This window comes from Ostrinia furnacalis, unplaced genomic scaffold, assembly GCF_004193835.3.
Source record: "Ostrinia furnacalis isolate ACB-3 unplaced genomic scaffold, ASM419383v2 OfSCF0069, whole genome shotgun sequence".
Classification (NCBI taxonomy): domain Eukaryota; kingdom Metazoa; phylum Arthropoda; class Insecta; order Lepidoptera; family Crambidae; genus Ostrinia; species Ostrinia furnacalis.
In genome coordinates, this window is record NW_021130308.1 from 1231160 (window position 1) to 1255167 (window position 24008).

The 24008-nt window shown below is 42.0% G+C and overlaps 1 protein-coding gene across 1 annotated transcript; it reads left to right on the forward strand.

Annotated features, from left to right (window-relative positions):
- Positions 1–17067: 17067 nt before the first annotated feature.
- On the forward strand, positions 17068–20412 carry LOC114366331 (histone-lysine N-methyltransferase 2C-like). Its single transcript, XM_028323192.1, has 4 exons — positions 17068–17092; positions 17402–17562; positions 17926–18169; positions 20249–20412. Exons 1-4 carry the CDS (start codon positions 17068–17070, stop codon positions 20410–20412), a joined length of 594 nt encoding a protein of 197 aa, XP_028178993.1.
- The last annotated feature ends 3596 nt before the right edge of the window (positions 20413–24008 follow it).

Genomic DNA, 24008 nt, shown 5'->3' on the forward strand with positions numbered 1-24008 from the left:
TCACTGTCAACATGATTTGCATTCTTTTGCGGTTGCCCTGTAGGGCGCGATGATGAAATATTATTTGTTGAGGTCGATGGCTTATTAGTATTACAAATAGCATCGTGCAGTAGTGTGTTATGTGCAGCGTTGCAATTTCTGCACCGATTCACTGATTTACAAATACCTAATTCGTGTTTAAATAAGCAGTTATTGCATACGTTATATTTCGCAACAATGTCAAGTTTTGCATCCGGTGTCATACTAATAAATTTTTTGCAATTGTATAGCGCATGATCAAAATTACATAAAGGACATTTAAATGATTTGAAATTTGTATGATATGCCCTTGTAAATGTAGGTTTTTTAGAGTTAGAAAAGGACTTATTTAGTTTATTATAGTCAGTTTTGTCATTTTTGTTAGTCATATTCTGTTGTTGTGGTTTAGCTATAGGTTCTAAAGCTGTAAATTTAGTTTCTAAAAACGTCATTAGTTCGCCTAACGGCCGAATACTGAAACGCCATTTAAATATTTGACGGCTTCTCAAATAGTTAAGCAGCTCCTAAACTTACATTTCGCATACTCAAAACAATATCTGAGCAGTTCTCAATTTTTAAGCACCTCTCAAATTAAGTTGCACTCAAACGCCACTTAAATGAATTTTCGCATACTGAAACGCCATTCAACGCTAAGCATTACTCAAACAACTGTCAAATCGTCTTAAGCAGCTGTTAAATTTGAGAGTGCTTGCGCGGTATCTTAAATCCTATTGTTATACCTAATTTTTCAATTAACGTAATAAGTTCCTGTTGTTTGGCGATAATAGCCTCCATTGTAGTCAATGATCAGTTAAAAATAATAATATGGAACAGTCTTACTTGTGTATGCTGCTGTCACTGCGGCTGCTGATACCTTGGCGATGCTGATTACCGTAGCTGGTTGCACGCTCCGTCCCGTGGTGTCGACGTGCTCGACGACTGCAGACGTGGTATGCCGCTCTGATGTCAATGTCATGCGCCTCGCAACTGATGGCGAAGCTACCCTGCTTGTCACGATGTATTCAACCCCTCTCCCGAAGGATTGCACACTCAAAATGTCAAATTGTCAAATGCACTGTATAGTACACGTGTCACTGGTATACTTTACTAAGCCACGTACACGAGTCACTCCCGTAACGCAAAGTTCAGCAAAGTATTCTATCGCCGAAATGTCCCGAATTTGAACTCCTCGCGCGATAGATCAAACTCTCGAAGGACCAATGTAAGATGTGGTGTCAAAGTAAGACTGATGTCAAGATGTCAGACAACTACGCCGTATCAACCGCTGATGGGATTTATTGAAAGACGTGTTTTAGCTGCCGAATGCTTTATTGCACTGATTATAAAATGTTAAACTACCAAAGTCCCAAATGTAGGTCAGGCGTAGCTGGCCAAAGTGCATGAATAAAATGCAAGTTAACAATAAATTACTTAGTAATAAAAAATGTGCGAGTTGACTCGTACAGGTACATTTCCGACGATGACCTCATTTTAGATAAAATGGCTCAAACAAAAACTTGACCACAGCACGGTCACACACGTGATAATAAAATAAACAATGAGTTATAAATTGTTGTTTATAAATTGGCTACGGGACTATTCCCACCTCTCGTTCCCACCGCTGCAACTCCTGTGTAGCCAGGATCTAGCTTGACCGCCAATAACACAACCAGTGAAGGCAAAGTTTGTCCCGGGGGAAAGTTAAACTGTCATTGGACTCGCAACTAAATAATAGGTGGATTAGGTAGCTAGGTATCTTGACTATGATTAGGTAGGATATGAAAATTGCAGTTGAACCCCACTCTTCCCATGGATGTCGTAAGAGGCGACTAAGCTCTATAAACTAAATTAGCTCTTATAGACATACCTTTATAAACTTATAAAAGACACACAAGAGAAACCACAGTATGAAACTAAGCGAATAAAAATATCTTTATAAATAATCGCGACCATAGCAACGGTGATAAGATAACAACATAAACAGTGTGGTATTATTGTTTTTAAAATGCCACGGGGGTATACAAACACAGGATAATCTGTATCTTTTGACACCAGCCCCCTACGCCCTAGCCTAGACAATGTGACATTGACGGTTATCATTTCGAAATCGCTTCACGAAGCGAAGAAACTAAAATAAACTCCTGGACAATGTGACATTGACAGTTTTAATTTTAAAATCGCTTTACGAATCGAAAAAACTAAAAGAAACCATGGACAATGTGACATTGACAGTTTGAAATTCGAAATAGCTTCAAGAAGTGAAGTAACTAAATAAACCAGTGGACAATGTGACATTGACAGTTTTAATTTTGAAATCGCTTTACGAATCGAAAAAACTAAAAGAAACCATGGACAATGTGACATTGACAGTTTTAAATTCGAAATAGCTTCAAAAAGTGAAGTAACTAAATAAACCAGTGGACAATGTGACATTGACAGTTTTAAATTCGAAATAGCTTCAAAAAGTGAAGTAACTAAATAAACCAGTGGACAATGTGACATTGACAGTTTTAAATTCGAAATAACTTCAAGAAACGAAGTAACTAAAAGAAACCCCCTGTGTGACATTGACAGTTATCTGAAAATTATAGATAACTTGAAAAAATCGAACTGCCTAAGGCGGAAGGTCGTGGGTTCAATTCCCGCCTTAGGCAGTTCGATTTTTTCAAGTTATTTATAATTTTCAAATTAGTTTCGAGATGCGACTCTTATCGCTAAAAATTAAATAACTATTCAAAGTTATCATTTCGAAATCGCTTCACGAAGCGAAGAAACTAAAAGAAACCCTCTGGACAATGTGACATTGACAGATATTTCGAAATCGTTTCGCTTTAAGCCATGTAACTTGAAATTAATAGCGGAGGAGCGAATCGATGTCGGAATTACAACTGTCCCGATTATAACTTTGTCTAAGCACTCGTAAGACTATAATAAGATAATATAATTTAATTATTATGCAATGATTCCCGTGCATGTCGCAAAAGGTGACTAAGGGAGAAATATACGAGCATATACTTTATTTATTTATCCTGTATCCATCTTCTGTACCACATTTAAAGCAAATAAATAATGATTCTGATTCCTATGCCTCCCCAACCCGTCTGGCCAGCGTGGGGAGTGTAGGACAAATCCTCTTGCCTCTGGTCAATTAGAGGGTCGTGGTCCTGCAGTGGAGACTCAATGACCTGATGATGATGCCTCATCATCAGCTTATACCAGTCCACTGCAGGATAAAGGCCTCCCCCAATAAAGGTCGATTCACACATATCAGTGAAGTCACAGTTCAGGCTCAGTACCGGCACAGTGCGAAATATTCTTTCATATAGATGACCCACGCTGAACTGTCCCGCTAAACTCAATGACAGGGGGGCGCTACCATCGTTCAACTATATGGTTTCCAACATGGCAAAAATCTGAACCAGCGATCCGGTATTGACGGTGGCGCCCCACTGTCAATGTCATCGACAGGACAGTCCAGTATTTTGGAACTATATACAGTTTCTATGTCACTTGTCAGTGTCAGTGACGACACAGTGCTCTCAGTGTCAGTACCGACACCGGCAATCACGGACGTATTCGTTGACGACGATATTTTTTGTCGGATCACGGACGCCGCCGCGGCATCAAAAACAAAATAACTTACTTTATAGTTTCTGAACAAGAATATTGAAACAGCTCTGACATTTTAAAATATTCAAAATATTTCAGTGACGCAACACTGTAGCACTGATACTGAACTGAGCGGACACTGTGACGAAACTGTGGCTTCACTGATATGTGTGAATCGAGCTTAAGTGCCATTTTGCCTGGTCTTCGGTTTGTTGAATCCTGTTTCTGCCAGAACCTTTCGCAAGTCACTATTTAACTGGAGTGGACGTGTTATGGCTGAGATGATGATGATGATGATGATGATGATGATGATGATGATGATTTAGCTGGAGGGCATCCTACAACACCACGTTTAGGCTGAGTTGCATCATCTTACTTTAACTTTGACAAACGTCAAACTCTTTCAAATTCCAGACAAAAAGCACCTCTTATTTTTTTTTACGGTAAAAATAAGGTGGTACAATAAAAATAATATACGATAATGTTATATAGCCTGACCAGGAACATAAAAACCCTGGCATAGAGGCGCCTCAATTGCATTTGATAGTGCAACACTGAGTACAGTCGTACCTGTGTTAAATTAATAGGCTAACTTTATGTATCNTCTTACTTTGACACCACATCTTACATCCGGCTCGAAGGACCAATGTAAGATGTGGTGTCAAAGTAAGACTGATGTCAAGATGTCAGACAACTACGCCGTATCAACCGCTGATGGGATTTATTGAAAGACGTGTTTTAGCTGCCGAATGCTTTATTGCACTGATTATAAAATGTTAAACTACCAAAGTCCCAAATGTAGGTCAGGCGTAGCTGGCCAAAGTGCATGAATAAAATGCAAGTTAACAATAAATGGAGCGTGGAGATTATGGCAAATCCCTCCACCATAGTGGAGGAGGCTCATAGTCCAGCAATGGACTGTAAAGGGCTGTTGATGATGATAACAATAAATTACTTAGTAATAAAAATGTGCGAGTTGACTCGTACACCATCTTACTTTAACTTTGACAAACGTCAAAAGTCTGTCAAATTCCATACAAAAAGCACCGGTTACCGTTATAGCTACGGTCAAAGTTAGGTGGTGCAACTCAGCCTAAAACTAAGAAAGATTGAAGAAAAAGAAACATTTCGTTTTAAACCTTAACCGTATGACAATAATGTGCACAATGGTATTTCGTATTGCAACCTAAGCCCTGATTGTCTCTTATTGGTCGTAGTAAAAATATAGTAAAATGCGTAACCAATTAGAGACGGGGTGAGCACGTGACCGGAGCGATGCGCTTACGCTAAAATTTCTACAAAGTGGTCAGGCGGAAGAGTCCCCGATAGTACGTAACTTTGAAGACCTCCTGATGTATCAATAGATTGTAACTTTGGTGAAATTTGAATTTAAATTATTCACACATATTTATATTAAACAGAGATAGTAAAAAAAACATAGTAACATAAATAGAATAGTATGATATTGGTGAAATCCTCCAGATGTAATAAAAGTTAGACAGGCATTTTTTTAAAATCAACACAAAAATATTAGATACCACTAGGAACTTCTATTTTGGCCATATTAAAGATTAATAACAGTTTTAATCAGGAAAAAATCTCAATAGCAATAATTCACAAATTAAGCCACTTTTTAATACAGTTCATTTAGGAAGGCTATTTTCTATAGTCTTTCTTTGTTTGATGACCTGGTCACCAGTTTGCCGTGCCTCAAACTAGATAGGAAATATGAAAATATGGTATACAATCTTCAGAAGAAGTCAAATCCAAAGCCATGAACTAAAGCTCCTTCACCATCATGATGATTGTCCTCGAAAACCGCAACTACTATAAAAATTTTCATCCACTGGATTTTTTGCTAATTTCTTCGTCATTTGTAATAATTTTTGGCGTACATAAGGTTTTTTTATATATAGACGGCCTAGTAAATAAATTAGACTGCTAACAATTATTTTTTTCTATGGACCAACATACAAAAGCGATGTTGAAAAAGTTACACTAACACTGACGTTACGTACCACATACGTCGGGTGGTCTAGCTCTCCTACTTAGGGACGTGCTACCTATCTATTTACTCCCGTCGCACACGCATCTCTGGCTACTAGGAAACTATCAAAAAGGACACGCAAAAATTCCCGCACAAAATGAAGTTTTGAACGAAAAACCGTTTGACCGACGTACCACGTACGTACGTCAGTGGTTAAGGGTTAATTGTGTGTGGATACTAAACTACACGTACAAAAATCGTGTTATACAAAAAACATAAACATCCCGACGTATATCGTGTGTGGATGCTTTATTGCTTATCCCGGCGTATATCGTGTGTGGATACTAAACTACACGTACAAAAATCGTGTTATACAAAATACATAAACATCCCGACGTAAATCGTGTGTGGATACTAAAATACACGCGTCGTACAAAAATCGTGTTATACATACAAAATACATAAACATCCCGACGTAAATCGTGTGTGGATAAATACACGCGTCGTACAAAAATCGTGTTATACAAAATACATAAACATCCCGACGTATATCGTGTGTGGATACTAAACTACACGTACAAAAGTCGTGTTATACAAAATACATAAACATCCCGACGTAAATCGTGTGTGGATACTAAACTACACGTACAAAAATCGTGTTATACAAAATACATAAACATCCCGACGTAAATCGTGTGTGGATACTAAACTACACGTACAAAAATCGTGTTATACAAAATACATAAACATTACATCCCGACGTATATCGTGTGTGGATAAGACATTCTTAAACTGATTGCTTTGATTATTTTCCTAACGTATTATCTTATAACGTGGGTAGACGTATCAACACGTCGTAAAATAGTATAACATAATTATAGATATAATAATATACAATATAAATGGGGTATTTATAATTTGTTACCCTATCAAATACAAAAATCTTTATTGTGAAGTATCACTAAAAGAGCATACAATAATTACCTACATCAGACAAAAATACCGGGTATTTTTAAGACAAAGCCTTTCAAAGACTTTCACAAGGATCTAGCAACAGGTTGGAAAATATTGTTTAATTGATTACCTACCTACAAATAAAAAAGACTTGATGAAACATTATTTACTTGCTAAAAATTGCGCATAATAATTACTTCAACAAAAGCAGCAATACAACTGAACATCTGATTCTGCTTCTGTTTGCTGTACGCATCCTTATTGCAACTGATTTCACCGACCCTGCAATATGATTTGATGACCTAGCTATGTCACAAATGGACATTCCGTAAGGACCGAATATTCCGTAAGGAATTATGAAAACCTTGAGCGATGCTGGCGGTTACTTTGTGACACTCATTAGAGAATCACTGTCAAGAAGATACGCTATCACAAATTCCATTAGCAAGCAAAAAAGAGATATCATAAAAGAAATCAAAACGAATCTCTTGTTTGGTTCAGATTTATCAGACCACTCGAAATCATCTATGACTAAATAATATAATTCAGTAATACCAGCCCAGGATGTCTACAACTCATCAGACATTAAACGCAAGGGGGGCATTGTGAGTGGCAACCGCTGAGCAGCGAGTGAACCCCGGCCAGCCCAGCAGCCCCCGGCTCCGCCGCCGCCGCCTGCGCCGCGGGGCCGTCTCCGGTCAACCCGAGACCTAACTATCATCAACCGAATCGGAGACGATAATTTTCTTCAGCAGATAGGCACCAAGGTGCTAGTAGCTGATAGACTTAAATACTACTAAAATAAATGGCTTAACTAACATAACAAAATTAAATGATACTACTATTTTGTCCTGGATCAGGGTTATAAAATTCCACTTTATACTTAACCATGCCAAGTTGGAGTAGCCAAATTGTAGACATAGATTTATTCTAAATTTAAAGGAATTCGATAAATTCATTAATATTAACTATTTTAAAATGCAATGATACCACTGACTTTACATTATTAATTAGATAACAATATATTTTATTATGTAAAAACCTTAGATTTGAAAGACTCCTATCTTTTATTGCCAATTGCTGAAAATGGATGAATTTGGCTTGGTTTGTCATGGAACTCCAAGCACTTTAATATTCAGTTGCTTGAATTTCTTCGTGATCGATCGTTTTTGTCTTACATCCGCACGGATGTCTTTACAAAATTATTAAAACCAGTTTTACACTTTTTGCAATCACTCGGCCATCTATCTGTACCAATACCTGTACCAATTTGTATGTATTGGAACGGTCAGAATGCTGGAATAATATTCAAACAACGGGAGATTTATAAGAGCAACTAGGGTAGGAGGACAAAAGAATTTTTATCCAATCAAAATAATAATGTTACCTACATTTCTAAAATTTACATTTAATACGATAGAAATGAATTTAACTGAACAAAAGTGTAAGACACTAGTAATGCTAAAAACTACAAAAAATATCATTCGAGTAATTTGCTTCATTCTTGGGGTTATTGACCTTAGCGTGCCCCGCCGTTAAAATTANAAATTAATAGGCTAACTTTATGTATCAGGATTCAGGATTACGGGCTAATTTGATATTTTCATAAATTAATGAAAAAATATTATTATAGGTAACCTGATTTAAATAAATTAAATGAAACCATCAATCGAGCTAGTAGATTTATTTTATTATTCATCAATAATCAAATTCAGAACTTGAATATTCAACTGCAATGTCTGCTCATGAACGCTTCAAACTCGGTACTTCTTTCCCAATCCCATAAAATTCAATTTTTTAAAATAGGTAGTTGAAACAAACCACAGCTAATTTTCATAGTGGACTGTACTATACATTAAACATGACAGTCAATTTGACAACCTTTGTCGGAAATATTATTCAATGAAAATATTGTCCGAACCCTTAGTATTTCTCTTCGACAAATACTTTAACACATTGTGAACCACTTTTCTTTCACGACTATAAAAATATTTTAGCAATTTAATTCATAAAACCAATTGCGCACATTTAAAATAAAGTTTGTTTACACTTTGACAGCAATAGACTGACATGCAAGGTGACATGTCAATGAAGTTTTTTTTTAATTTCAGTTACTGTTGCCATTAAAAGAAATTAGTACCATTAGTTTTCCGCAACATGGCGAGGGTTTTTATGTTCCTGGTCAGGCTATAAAAAATAAACGAGTACGATAATAGTCCAGTTTATACTAGATTACTAAGGTGATTCAACAAAATCCAGACAAAAGGTAATTTTTGACTGACTCTACTTCAGGATTTTAGGTAATATACTAGTCTGGTCTGCGAGCACGTAGAATTTTGTCCAATTCTACGTGCTCACAGACCGGGCTCTAGAATAAACTAGACGGTTGATTTTTCTTTCATTCTTGCTAACTAAAGCAATATTACATAGTAATTATAAAAGCACGTTATTCTGCTCTTGTTTATTTTGATTATACCTAACAGGAAAATCAACTCACAAGAAATAATAAGTCATCATTAGTCATTACTCATGCACGCAAAAACTAATGAACGGATATTGATGTTACTTGACGATTTACACCTTATAAGTAAGAATCGTGCGGTCCACACAGCTTATGACCGCAGTCTGTGGAGGAACACTATCTGTGGTCGCGATCCTCATCAGTGAGGGAACGAGGAAGAAGAAGAAGTAAGAATAACTTCGTACGTTCGTTTCAGCCAAATGACGTCCACAGCTGGACAAAGGCCTCCCCCAAGGAGTTCCACCACGACCGGTAATGCCCGCATCCAGGTTCTAAGAATAACTTACAAGACTATAAATTATTATGGATGGACGTGGACAAACCTAGTCATCATCATCATCAGGTCATTTAGTCTCCACTGCAGGAGCACGCCTCTAATTTACCAGAGGCAAGAGGATTTGTCCTACACTCCCCACGCTGGCCAGACGGGTTGGGGAGGCAAAACAATATTAGTATTTCTTTTTATTTTCTTGTCTTGTGATGAATTAATCTATGTAGTAAATACATAAGTTATTCAAAAATTCACCTGAGCTTTCCATATTGGATGGTTACACACAACACTGCACAATCCAGCAATCCAATTTTTTGAGTCACACAAAATGCGCGTCTAAAATAAATATTCACAACACAATAGCGTGCGCGTGCGTCGCAACTGAATGTTCTAATTCGTATGGGCATTACGTTTAGTATTCGAACTTGTGGTATCATTTGAGAGTTGATTAAGGGGCGAACGCGGTTATGCGTTAGTGAGACAGTTTTATTAAGATTTTTTTGAACGAAAAAGTAAGTAAAAAGTATTTTTTATTTATTTTTTCTTTCTTTTCGTTCAAATTTTGAGATTCAAAAATCAAGTTAATTTTTTTCTGACGTCCTCATGCAAAGTAGTTTAACTACAACGAAAACTACTTGTTGTAATATTGTCTATTACAATTACATGAACGTTTAGCTTGATATGCCGACTTTATTGAACCGCATAAAGATAAGTAAATAACAAAAAATAGAGACAGTAAAAATATTTGTTACTCGTGCGTGAGTCGTGACAAAATGTTATCCGATTCTATAAAAACATTTAAAAATACTAGTTGTTACAGAAAAAACCTCAGAAAAACACCAATTAACTTTTAATTAGCTTAGCTATGCCTATGAAAAAAAAATTAAAGTAATCAATAGATGAAAGTGATTGTTTTATGAAATAATTGCGTAGCAAAAAATTGTTTACACAAACATTTGTTTAAACTTTCAACACGTTTAACGAAGAGTTTTTTTATTGACATTATACGCACGATATAAATATTAATGATGTATTAGTAAATAAAGTTATGATATAATTTTTCTGTGCAAATAATCGCAATAAGATCTAGGTAATTGATAAAATATTTTATAACGCATCATAATGAATTACGTTTATTTGAATACGGCATTCAGTATTAAAATAAATGTAATTCATTAAGAAAGTAATAAATAAATACAACTGAACGAATATTGATAATACAGAAAGAATTGGATGACCGACTGTTAATCAGTATGATGATTCATCATCGTACATGTTCATCATGAACATGCATGGAAGTGCGCACACTACACCATTTTGGACTCGACCGATTCCTCATGCAAAATGGAGGCCGACCCAACTATCGGCCAACAAAAAGTCTGCAGTTTGCGAGGAGTCTAAAAAAGGCATTTATTTCTTGCCTCACTACGTCATAAAGTCATCCAAACATTCTCAGAGCATGCAGGTCAGTACAATTCAACAAATGACGTGTACGATAACGATTTTGTATACAGGCAGTGTTGTAATAACTCAATGTCGATAGACTGTCGATAAAAGTCTATGTCATTGGCGTAATAAGAAACATAGATAAGGATGACATAAATGTTGCGGTACGTTACAAAGCAACTTTTAGCGGTGTTATTTGTTGATAAAATTTATGTTAATTCAAAGTCCAAATCATTAGATAATTATTATTTTTAGCCAGAAAAAAGATAAGAGACATAATTTAAATTGCTAACAGCGATTAATACGACAATCATAGCAGTATTTCCAAAAATACAATATTAAACAGTAAACACTTGCCGGTTTAGTCAACTTAGCACAAACTACAGCGGACAAGAAATTATCAGTAATAATGATATCAATAATTAATATTGATCCTTCCTTCGGCAATGACATTCTAAATCTCTATGTACACATACGAGTATAAATACTTAATAGCTTTATCGCATTATAACCGCCATTCCTTAATTCCAATATCATTACTAAAGCCCGGTCCGTGAGCACGTAGAATTTTGTCTAATGACCCCTAGCTACCCATCCTTATCGCTCGCACGTAATTATATTGCTGTCGCGACTGTGCGACTGGCACCCGCAGTGAGTGTGCGAGCTCGATAGCAACATAATTACGCGCGAGCAATAAGGATGGGTAGCTTGAGGTCATTAGACAAAATTCTACGTGCTCACGGACCAAACTATACTTATCCGAGTCCCTAGCGGATACATTCAAGAACTAAAATTTTCATAGATTTTTTTACGCACTCGCTAGCGATGACATTTAATGTAAACATGGCTCTAAGCATAGGTACTGGTCTACTTTTGAGCGGTCAAGAGCAAAACACGAGCGGTGCTAGGGTATCTTTATCGATATCGACATGACCCCTTTTCCCATCACTACTCGCACCAATTAGCCACAAAAGCACCGCTGGATCAGACGCGCCGACGCCGATAATGTCTTGGGGGCTGACATAATTATATTTCGTGTACAGTCAGTGTCAAACTGTCAAGTAGTTCGTGACACACAAAGTAGTCAAAAAATTCGCAACACGTCTTTGTTACAATTGGAATAAGGTTGTGTTATCAACTTTTTGGCCACTTTGGGTGTCACGAATTTGAGGCTGACTGTTAGGGTTTCTGCTCGAGCTTTCTCGAACTCGAGAAAACTCGAGAAATTTGGCTTCATTCGAGACGAGAAAAAAATTACCGGAGCTCGAGAATTCTCGAGTTTCGATTTTGAAGCTTTAATATTCTTGAAAGCCTATTTTCTTAGACAAAAGTAAGTTTTAAATTATTTAATAGGTCAACGTTGCTTTTAGACTGGCCTAGTAATTACTTTTTTAACTGATTTAATTTCTCAATCGAAACTAAGTAATAATAATGTTCATGTTCACCAACGAGTATATTTATTATGTATTTTTAACTCTGACCGATTTAAAGACTGAAAAATTTGTTAACTAGACAGTAACTTTACCTAACAGACGTTAGGTTAGGTACTCGTGCCTCCTCGTAAAGTTTATTCAAGTCGTTATCTGTAAGAAATTTAAAAAAATATTAAATCGTTTTTTTGTTCTTAAAAAAAACTATTTATCGTAATTTTGCTATTTGGACTTGTGTTCTTTAGAAAACAAGTGATTCAATTGTAGCTCCAGATTTTTATTGTTATTTATCCTTAAAGTACACGCGACTTTATAACTTTTGTTATGATTATTAGTAAATATTAATTATGAAAGAAGATTTTATTTCTTGTTTCTTTCCTTACCAAAATAAGTGGTACTAAATTCTAATATTGATTGTAGTGCATAAAAGAAGGTATATTAGATTTAAAAAAAAACCTGTGTTTTTATGAAATTTCAACCGATTTCAGCAGTTTTCATTAGAAGACTCGAGACCCGAGAAAACTCGAGACTTTGGCCTCGAGAATTCTCGAAACTCGAGAAAAAAAATAAGTCGAGAAATCAGAAACCCTACTGACTGTACAGTCTATCTGCTACACAATTTTGTTTCAAATTAGTACTTATTCCTAACTACATAAGAGATAGTGTTTAGTATACCTGACTGATAAAAGAAGTATAATGAGTGCAGAGGAATGTTTTGATGCGTGGAAGTTTATTTTTAGACTAGATTGCGTAATTGAGGGTAATGTAACTAATGTATCGTTTCAGCCAAATGACGTCCACTGCTGGACAAAGGCCTCCCTCAAGGATTTTCATAACGACCGGTTCCTACGCTGCCCGCATCCAGGTAAGGTATACTTCCCGCGACCTTCACGAGATCGTCGGTCCACCTAGTGGGGGGCCTGCTCACACTACGACTTCAAGCTCGTGATCACCATTCGAGAAATTTTGCTGCTGGCACTGCCACTTTATGTTATAAATCATTTCATCCACGAAGACGCGCCCCACCAATTTTTGGTCGAGGGAAGCGCGGGGTGCGGGGAGTTTGATCCGAGCAATCCGATCGTCATTGTTATAGTGTGCGTGTGCACTCATAGATAATTTAGCGTGCACCGATAACACACAAACATTAGCGGAAGAATGGTGCGACGCGTCTTCCTGGAGAAAACGATCTGAACCGGGTGAAGCTCGCTTCCACCTTCGGCCTGATCATCACTTACCATCAGGTGAGATACAGGCCAAGAGCTTCCTCGTTGTGGATAAAAAAAATCTATAGCAATTCTGTGGGCTATGCTATATATACCTGGCTGCGGGCGGCGCAGGACGTTATGGAAATCGGTGGGAAAGGGATTTGTCCAGCTGTGGACGTTATTTGGCTGAAATATACGAAGAGACCATGACAAGCCACTGCATTGTCTTTAATAGCATAGCAACATACTGTCATCGAGTTAATGATAGCTGCATATCACTTCCCCTGCCTGACTCATTGCTGACTAGACGCCATAAAGGACACACAACATAATCAGTTGGATCCGGTAGGTAAACAAAAATATTGCCTCTGATTTTAAAAGCATATTTTTAACTGAATTCAACAAACAAACAATTCAACAGTTATGACTTATGATTCGGAAACGTGGCCTCTTACTATAGGCAAATAACAGAAACTCAAAGTTGCACATCGTGCTATGGATAGGGCTATGCTCGGTGTTTCTTTACGAAATCGAATCAGAAATGAGGAGATTCGTGAACGAACTAAAGTCGCTGACATAGCCCAACGGATTAGCAAGCTAAAGTGGCAATGGGCAGGGCACATAGTACGCAGAACTGACTGTCGATGGGGCAGCAAGGTTCTGGAGTGGAGGCCACGTACCGGAAAACACAAGGTGGACATAATATGTCCAACATAAGACGTCCAGTGGCTGAAATGGTGATGACGAACGTTTAGTATATTGATGGGATACAATTTACAAGAAATATTTAGGTCGCGCAGCGAAACATAAAGTTTAATGCACTCTTATCATTTAGATTTATACATTTTTTTTTCATTCATATTGAGCCTTATTTTTAGAAGTCTGATAAAAAGCCCTAGTGTGGTCTTATCTGTATCATGAGTCACCGTTTAGGGCCGTGACGTCACAAGGCGTGCCTAATGGAATTGGAGCTATTTCTGTCCTACAGTCAACAGCGTATCAGACTATATTTTTACTCCAAAATCGACCACATTTACAACTGCATAAGACTGTTCACCTTGTCATAATGTTTTGTTTTTGCGCAAAACACTTTTTTCGTGGAAGAACTCTGCCAATACATTAAGTGATCACTATTTTCGTTAATGATGTGAAAAACGGTTCATACGCCCGTATTCACAAACTCTGAGGTCTCACAGTGCGCGTGGACGCACAGGGTGACACACGAACCAATCACAGAGCTCTATTCAACGCTGTGCGTTCGATTTGCTGCTTCACTTAAGCAAGCATCGTTTGTGAATACGAGAATCACTATTTTCGTTAAGAGCGTTTACGCCGTTTGGCGCAAAAACAGTACTTTTTCAACTCGTTACAATCATTAACCAGTAATACTACAAATATGTTATAGGCATAAATAANATAGTTTCTTTGGGCTGTCACTTGACAGCCTGGCACACTTTTACGATGGTGGATCAAAGTATTTTGGTTTGACTATAGAGCGTGAGAACACGCACACAGTCACAATTATTTTAGTGTGAATAAAAATAGCATCGAAATTACCTAAACTTGACATGCCACGCTAGACGTAAACGCTCTTAATGAGTTGAGTGATGTTGCAGGCGATCACCAGTGTGGAATCCGGTGATTAATAAATGCAAACCGTGAATGTTGCCATCAAGTATGAATAATAAAATTCCGAATGACTGTCGTGACTACACCGATCAAAATGGCGCGATAATCTTTATTTGAAGAGATATTTTCATGATTCTTACACAATTATTATTAGTTTTACTTATATTTTCAAGTATAATACTAATAATCTATGTAGATGAAGGGGGTAAAACGGGATCCACGCGTACGAAGTCGCGGGCAGCCGCTAGTAAAATATAAAAGTTACACTGAGCGCGTTGGCAACGTGTATGCGCTGGTTGCCGGCGCGCTGGGCCAGCAAAGCCGCTTCGAGGCGCGGCAGCAGCGCCGGCGCCAGCTCACGCCGCACCAGCCACGCCCCCAGCGCGGCATAGCTCAGCAGAGGCGCGCTCGACGACGCGCGAATCGCCGCACTCATTTGCTGGACCCAGTCTTCGTTCTGCACAAGTTTAATTGTAAAATAATAGATTTGACACCATTCCAAAATAATTCAAAATCACAACTTTTAAAACATGTGGCAGACGAGGCGAAGAAGATCAAAGTCAAAGTCAAAGAAGAACGGTCATCTGTGACCCAGGCCCGACAGAAACGAGACATACCTCAGTTTTTTTGTCATGTCTTAATTAGTTAAATTTTATATTTTTTATATTCGAAATCTATGTATAACACCAAAATATTACCCTTTGTTTTAGTTCAGGCGTCATACAAAAACTAATACAAAATGCCTATTTATCACCAAAATTGGTAAATGTATGTACCTAAATGTCTATTACAGCTGCTATGGAATGTATCTAGGTGACCTGGAGATACAGCCGGATTATGGCACGCTGGGTACGCCGGCTACGCTCGATTCGGATATAGTGACGTCACGCGGCCCTGCGTACGTTGACTTTTAGCGGCAAAAACGGCCTGTGTTTTTTACTTAATATCTTCGTAAGTAATGGTTCGATTTGGATAATTCAAAAAGATATATCTTTCTTATGTCTTAAAGATTAACGTAGATACTAGTTTTATTGAATTTTCTACAACAGTACTGATCCTCATTGGCGGTCAAGATGTAGATCCTGGCTACACAGGAGTTGCAGCGGTAGGAACGAGAGGTGGGAATAGTACCGTACCTGGTGCTGCACGAATTCGTTCAGTTCAGCCCCCGGCGCCGGCCGCCATAGCGCGCTCTACCCACTCGGGAACTAGCGCCGAATGGGGTACGATGCTGCATCTGTTCCTACCTAACACTTGTAAGCTACGCGCGAACTCGTTCAGCTGCCAGAGGTCGCGCGGGCGCAGCGCGACGTCCAGTAGCGCCGCCGCCCCCGGCACCGGCCGCCATAGCGCACATATCAACACGGGAACTAGCGCCGAATGGGGTACGCTGCTGCATCTGTTCCTACCAAACACTTGTAGCTACCTGGTGCTGCGCGAACTCGTTCAGCTGCCAAAGGTCGCGCGGGCGCAGCGCGGCGTCCAGTAGCGCCGGCCGCCATAGCGCACATATCCACACGGGAACTAGCGCCGAATGATGTACGATGCTGCATCTGTTCCTACCTAACACTTGTAGCTACCTGGTGCTGCGCGAACTCGTTCAGCTGCCAAAGATCGCGCGGGCGCAACGCGGCGTCCAATAGCGCCGTCGCCCCCGGCGCCGGCCGCCATAGCGCACATATCCACACGCGGACTAGCGCCGAGTGAGGCACGCCGCCGCATCTGATGCAATACCACGCATGGGCTTATTCCACTATTCCCCGCTGACAATCCCCGTCAACGGGGATTAGTGAACTTTTTGTTCACTATTCCTCGTTAACGTTAAATTGGAACTTATAACGGGGAATAATGAACTAAAAAGTTCATTAATCCCCATAACATTCAAAATAAAATCCTAATATAAGCTGCAATTGGCGTTAACGGGGATTAGTGAACTTTTTGTTTTGACGGGGATTGTCAACGGGGAATAATGGAATAAGCCCACGCATGTGAACATGAAAAAGAGGCTCCACAAAGACAGTACGGACTTTTACTTCTATGAAAACTCATAAAACTAATTGTATTTTTTCAGGAAGCTTTTTTAAAGCCCTTTTACACGTCCCTGTTTTAACCCTACCACTGCTTCGGCAATAAATGGGTCAGTGCTGAGAAGAAGCAGCGCAAGTCACTCAGTCACTTTTCAGGTAACGGGTTCAGCTTCAAACAGCTCCAGAATATAATTATTATTACTGACGGGATTGCTACCATGTACCTTAATATAAGATTTTAAACTTTCGCGTTCANAGTTGACTCGTACACATCCATCTATAACTTTTTCTTATGTTACAGCAATGGAGAACAAACTGGTGCTCTGTTCGAGCAAAGACAAGTTCGTGCTGACGCAAGACGTGTGCGTGATGTGTGGCGCCGTCGGAACCGACTCCGAGGGCTGCCTCATTGCTTGCGCGCAGTGCGGACAGACGTATCACCCTTATTGCGTTAATATTAAGGTATGTATTAGGATGTCAAGACTCGGAAACTATTGTGTTTAAATGCAGCTTACGCGCGCAGTAAAACGTCAATGAAACAACCCCATACTTCTCATTGTAATAGATTTTAAGCCAATAATTATTTTAGCCTCCCCAAACTAGCTACTTTCGATCGTCCCGTACGTAGCATTGATGCCATGCGGAATCGACTCTAGCGTTGCGTAGTTTCGGCGTTCGGCTCGTTCTCTTTCCGTCGCTGCGCAGGCGCTGGCAAGACTACGACACTCGAAAGACACTAGTGCTTTCCCTTTGAATCAAACAGTGATAAGTGAGCATTATTGATTTCCATGACAGAACTAACCTAAAAAACGATTCGTTCGTCAGGTGTCCCAAGTGATAGTGACGTTGGGCTGGCGCTGCCTCGACTGCACGGTGTGCGAGGGCTGCGGCAGCCGCGGCGACGACAACCTGCTGCTGCTGTGCGACGACTGCGACACCACGTGGCACACCTACTGCGCGCGCCCGCCGCTCGCCGACGTGCCGCGCGGCCCGTGGCGCTGCGAGCGCTGCCGCCGCTGCCTCGTGTGCGGCACCCGCGACACGCTGGCCTGGTGCGACAACTACACGGGTACGTGACGTCACTAGCTAGCGCCGCCGCTCGCCGACGTGCCGCGCGGCCCGTGGCGCTGCGAGCGCTGCCGCCGCTGCCTCGTGTGCGGCACCCGCGACACGCTGGCCTGGTGCGACAACTACACGGGTACGTGACGTCACTAGCTAGCGCCGCCGCTCGCCGACGTGCCGCGCGGCCCGTGGCGCTGCGAGCGCTGCCGCCGCTGCCTCGTGTGCGGCACCCGCGACACGCTGGCCTGGTGCGACAACTACACGGGTACGTGACGTCACTAGCTAGCGCCGCCGCTCGCCGACGTGCCGCGCGGCCCGTGGCGCTGCGAGCGCTGCCGCCGCTGCCTCGTGTGCGGCACCCGCGACACGCTGGCCTGGTGCGACAACTACACGGGTACGTGACGTCACTAGCTAGCGCCGCCGCTCGCCGACGTGCCGCGCGGCCCGTGGCGCTGCGAGCGCTGCCGCCGCTGCCTCGTGTGCGGCACCCGCGACACGCTGGCCTGGTGCGACAACTACACGGGTACGTGACGTCACTAGCTAGCGCCGCCGCTCGCCGACGTGCCGCGCGGCCCGTGGCGCTGCGAGCGCTGCCGCCGCTGCCTCGTGTGCGGCACCCGCGACACGCTGGCCTGGTGCGACAACTACACGGGTACGTGACGTCACTAGCTAGCGCCGCCGCTCGCCGACGTGCCGCGCGGCCCGTGGCGCTGCGAGCGCTGCCGCCGCTGCCTCGTGTGCGGCACCCGCGACACGCTGGCCTGGTGCGACAACTACACGGGTACGTGACGTCACTAGCTAGCGCCGCCGCTCGCCGACGTGCCGCGCGGCCCGTGGCGCTGCGAGCGCTGCCGCCGCTGCCTCGTGTGCGGCACCCGCGACACGCTGGCCTGGTGCGACAACTACACGGGTACGTGACGTCACTAGCTAGCGCCGCCGCTCGCCGACGTGCCGCGCGGCCCGTGGCGCTGCGAGCGCTGCCGCCGCTGCCTCGTGTGCGGCACCCGCGACACGCTGGCCTGGTGCGACAACTACACGGGTACGTGACGTCACTAGCTAGCGCCGCCGCTCGCCGACGTGCCGCGCGGCCCGTGGCGCTGCGAGCGCTGCCGCCGCTGCCTCGTGTGCGGCACCCGCGACACGCTGGCCTGGTGCGACAACTACACGGGTACGTGACGTCACTAGCTAGCGCCGCCGCTCGCCGACGTGCCGCGCGGCCCGTGGCGCTGCGAGCGCTGCCGCCGCTGCCTCGTGTGCGGCACCCGCGACACGCTGGCCTGGTGCGACAACTACACGGGTACGTGACGTCACTAGCTAGCGCCGCCGCTCGCCGACGTGCCGCGCGGCCCGTGGCGCTGCGAGCGCTGCCGCCGCTGCCTCGTGTGCGGCACCCGCGACACGCTGGCCTGGTGCGACAACTACACGGGTACGTGACGTCACTAGCTAGCGCCGCCGCTCGCCGACGTGCCGCGCGGCCCGTGGCGCTGCGAGCGCTGCCGCCGCTGCCTCGTGTGCGGCACCCGCGACACGCTGGCCTGGTGCGACAACTACACGGGTACGTGACGTCACTAGCTAGCGCCGCCGCTCGCCGACGTGCCGCGCGGCCCGTGGCGCTGCGAGCGCTGCCGCCGCTGCCTCGTGTGCGGCACCCGCGACACGCTGGCCTGGTGCGACAACTACACGGGTACGTGACGTCACTAGCTGCGCTAGCCAGCGATGGCGATGACTACGTCATCACCTGGCACCCACAAAGACTAATAACATGCGCTACTGCGCGGATCTTAACGTGTTGATGCCTCGTTATTATACGTGAGTTCGAATTTGCGTTGGAAGCGCTGTGCAGTGTATAACTGCCTTGATGTGAAGATTCAAGTCAAGACAGTCATTTGTCATTGCCGACGACACGCTACCACGTGACACACAAAAAGATAAATAAATAACCCGTGCACTATTGCGGCTCCTAATGTGTTCTTCCCTGCGCAAGTCGACAATATTTCGACAGGTGCCCTACATGACGAAGCGCAGTGCAGTGTTTTAACCGGCATTGTAGAGATTTAAAAATATTTTTGTAATAATATCCCCTCAGAGTGTGCCCCGTGCGCGTCTCTGGTGATGTGCTGCGTGTGCTCGGAGCCATACTCGGACGGCGAGCTGATCATCCAGTGCGAGGCCTGCAACCGCTGGCTGCACGCCTCCTGCGACTCCATCCGCAGCGAGGGCGACGCCGAGACGTGCTGCCGAGCCGGGTGAGCTTGACAGTTTAACAGTATTTGCTGTATTACTCTTGTATTCTACAGATAGAAAAGAAAATGCGAATTACGGGTAGCCGAACATAATATCTACGATCCGGCTCGAAGGACCATTAAAGACATACGCTTATCTTTATAGTAAACAGGAACACACTTACGCCCGTATTCACATACGACGACGACGAACGAACGATCTTGAGGCAACTTAAAAAAGTACATTCTGTGTTTTTATTATTATTTAGGCAGTTTAATACTGCACAGTTAAATACACCATTTTCTTCCATAATACCAAGAATACGCGTGCGTGAGTCAATGTTTGCTCGTATGTGAAGCCTTGTCGAATAGTATCCTGTAGGTGGGCCATCCTGCGTGTTTTGTTTTCGATGTAAACTCGCGGAGATGAACAGGCCTGATACGGGCATGAATCACATTGATTTGTGAAGTCGAAGATTGAATCACTACTTATGAGTAATTTCTCACAGCTTGTGCATAACTAAGTCAGTGCCTGAGGTATGAGAGCGGCACGGGAGGGGTAACATAAACAAGATATCATACGAAATTGAAGTCTCGCTGACATTTGACGATACAAAAAACACCCATACCTCAGGCACTCAGTTAAGCGTTAGACCAAATGTTACTTCAATAGTGTGTGTAGTGGAAGTTTATAAATGAAAAGAGTGGACTGTATGAAATTTTATCTATTCTATATTTTACAATGTTATCGAGACCGTTTAGTACAAAGTCGTTGAAGAGTAGTCTACAGCAGTATTATCAGAGTAAATACAAATGAGTAGGTCATCTTCATAGAAACGCACCGAGCGCGGTTTGTATGTGAGCGCACCAATATACGTATGCGGCGCGCACGCACACACTGACAAAATTCGGCGCAACCACGACTGGCTCCCCGCTAATCCCCGCTAAATTTTGTCAGTGTGTGCGTGCGCGCCGCATACGTGTTGGCGCGCTCACATACAAACCGCGCCCGTGCGTTTCTATGAAGATGANGATGTGGAAAAACATTTCATTAGTTTTTTTTTTGAGAATCTTTTATTTACGTTGGAAATGTGACAGGTGTCACTGTTTTGTATAACCGCATGAAATATGAACTCTACAAGATTTTTTTACTTGTTTTGTTTTCTATTTTGTTGAGACTTTTATGAAAACTTGTAATTTCATTTAACTAACCGTATTATCCCCTCCAGTGTATGTTCATTAATAAAATATTGTCATTTCGATCCGTTACATAAAGAATTTCCTGTTTTTTTCCGGTTGATTGTTAATTCCCGTTTTCCCCACCAGTCTTGTCCCCAGACTGGTAGGAATTTAATGAAATAATTCAAATGTAAGTATTATTTTTTCTATTCCCATTTTGCCCACCGTTTCCTCTTGATTTCCTATAAAACCGGCTCAGTGTTTTAATTGTGAAAATGTAATTTTTCTATGAAAGTACAGATACAAAATAAAGCTTTTACCCTACAAACACTATACCCTATTTGACCCATCGTAACTCTGGCGTTATCTCCAAAGATACTAATTGCTAATTCGTTCGTTCGTTCGTTTCAGCCGAAAGACGTCCACTGCTGGACAAAGGCCTCCCCCAAGGACTTCCACAAAGACCGGTCCTGCGCCGCTTGCATCCAGGTACTTCCCGCGACCTTTACCAGATCGTCGGTCCACCTAGTGGGAGGCCTGCCCACGCTACGTCTTCCAGCTCGTAGTCGCCACTCAAGAACTTTCCTGCCCCAGCGGCCAACTTGCTAATTACTATGCCTTTGTTCCCCCGCTCTTTGTTTCAAATTCAATGTCCATCAATTAATTAATTATTGAGCTTGATAATGTCAAAGATCTGTCAGTCATCTGCAATATGGATGTGTCAGGCTGCTCACAGTGATGTTTCAAAATATGTACACTTATGTTTATTCAAGTACCAGCCCATATGCTGTCTTGAGGTGGTGGTAGGGTGCCCTGGTAAGGGTCTATGGTCTAGGTCTAAGTCAAAGGTCAGGTGAGTTTTTTTTGCAAAATAAATCAATAAGTACGGTCTTCCTACTAAAATTATACGTTCCGCAAATATTTTTGTAAAAGTTTTTGCAAAGATATCGCAACGCAATACAATGAATGACTGAATTGAAGGATTTGCCACACTGAATGCGAATGCAGCCCGCATCATGTATGAAATGTATTTGGTTTGTTGACTGATTGGCGGTCTATATTGAATTGATGCGATTTGACCGTACGATGAAAGATAGCAAACCGCATCGCTAACAGATTGCCTTGGAATTATTAGGTAACTAGCGGCCGCCCGCGACTTCGTACGCGTGGATCCCGTTTTACCCCCTTAGAGATGGAGTTTTGTAAAATCCTTTCTTAGCGGATGCCTACGTCATAACATCTACCTGCATGCCAAAATTCAGCCCGCTCCGTCCAGTGGTTTGGGCTGTGCGTTGATAGATCACTATGTCAGTCAGTCAGTCACCTTTGAGTTATATTATTTAGATGATAGAGATTATGGTCTGCTACCTATTAAGAAACACTTTATTTAGCTTACAATTTACAATGATAACTATTCATCATAGTACACTAAGTTTGTGTGTTATGATATCCAATTCTGTATCCTATTCTATTGTTTACAAGAACTACTACATAGAAGGATACGTTAATTACAAGCTGTGTTAATGAATGATACATGATATCATTTGAGTACGTGATCAAACTACACAGATTTGTACCAGAGTGACTTACACTGTCCTTATTTTTTCCTCCTGTACATCTTAATTTTTTACAGATTTTTCCTTAATAGCATAAGTCGCAACGGGTTTGTTCCAGGGGAAAGTTAAACTGTCATTGGACCCGCAACGAAATAGATCAGAAGAACATTGAGTTCGAAGTTAAGGTTCGACTTCCTTTCAGCGTAGTTAGACAGGTGATAAAAGCCAATTTCCAAAACCTACCTTCAAGTGACTCCATTCAAATCCAAAAACAGGCCCAATCCAAAAAATATATCCACTACACCATCCACCCTTCTTCCACCATCACCATAACCCAAAATACACCATAAACCACTCACAATTGTTTCCGATTCAAACGGATTTAAAAATCCCGCGAATATTCACTTTTTCAGGCGGCCATTTTTGATTTTGCGCGCGAAAAAGGTTGTTCAGAAAAGTTTGCGCACAACTGACCGATATCTCATTTGGCACGCTACTGAGCTGCTAAAAGAACCTTGGTGTCTTAGGTTTGGTTTACATGTCGCTAGCTAAATTACTCGTAGTTTTCTATAGTAATTTTGCTAATCCTACAAATATTATAAATGCGAAAGTTTAGATGTCTGGATGTTTGTTACTCTTTCACGCAAAAACTGCTGAACGGATTTTGATGAAACTTTACAGTATTATTGTTTATAACCCAGAATAACATATAGGCTATAAATAATTTATGACGATCTGTGACAAACTAAATTTCTCACGGGTGGAACCGCGGGCAAAAGCTAGTGTGCATGTATTTAGACGCGCCCCACCATTCTTCCGCGAATGTGTGAGTGTTATCGGTACTTACTGGCACACGCACACTACAATAATGACGCTCGAATTGTTCGGA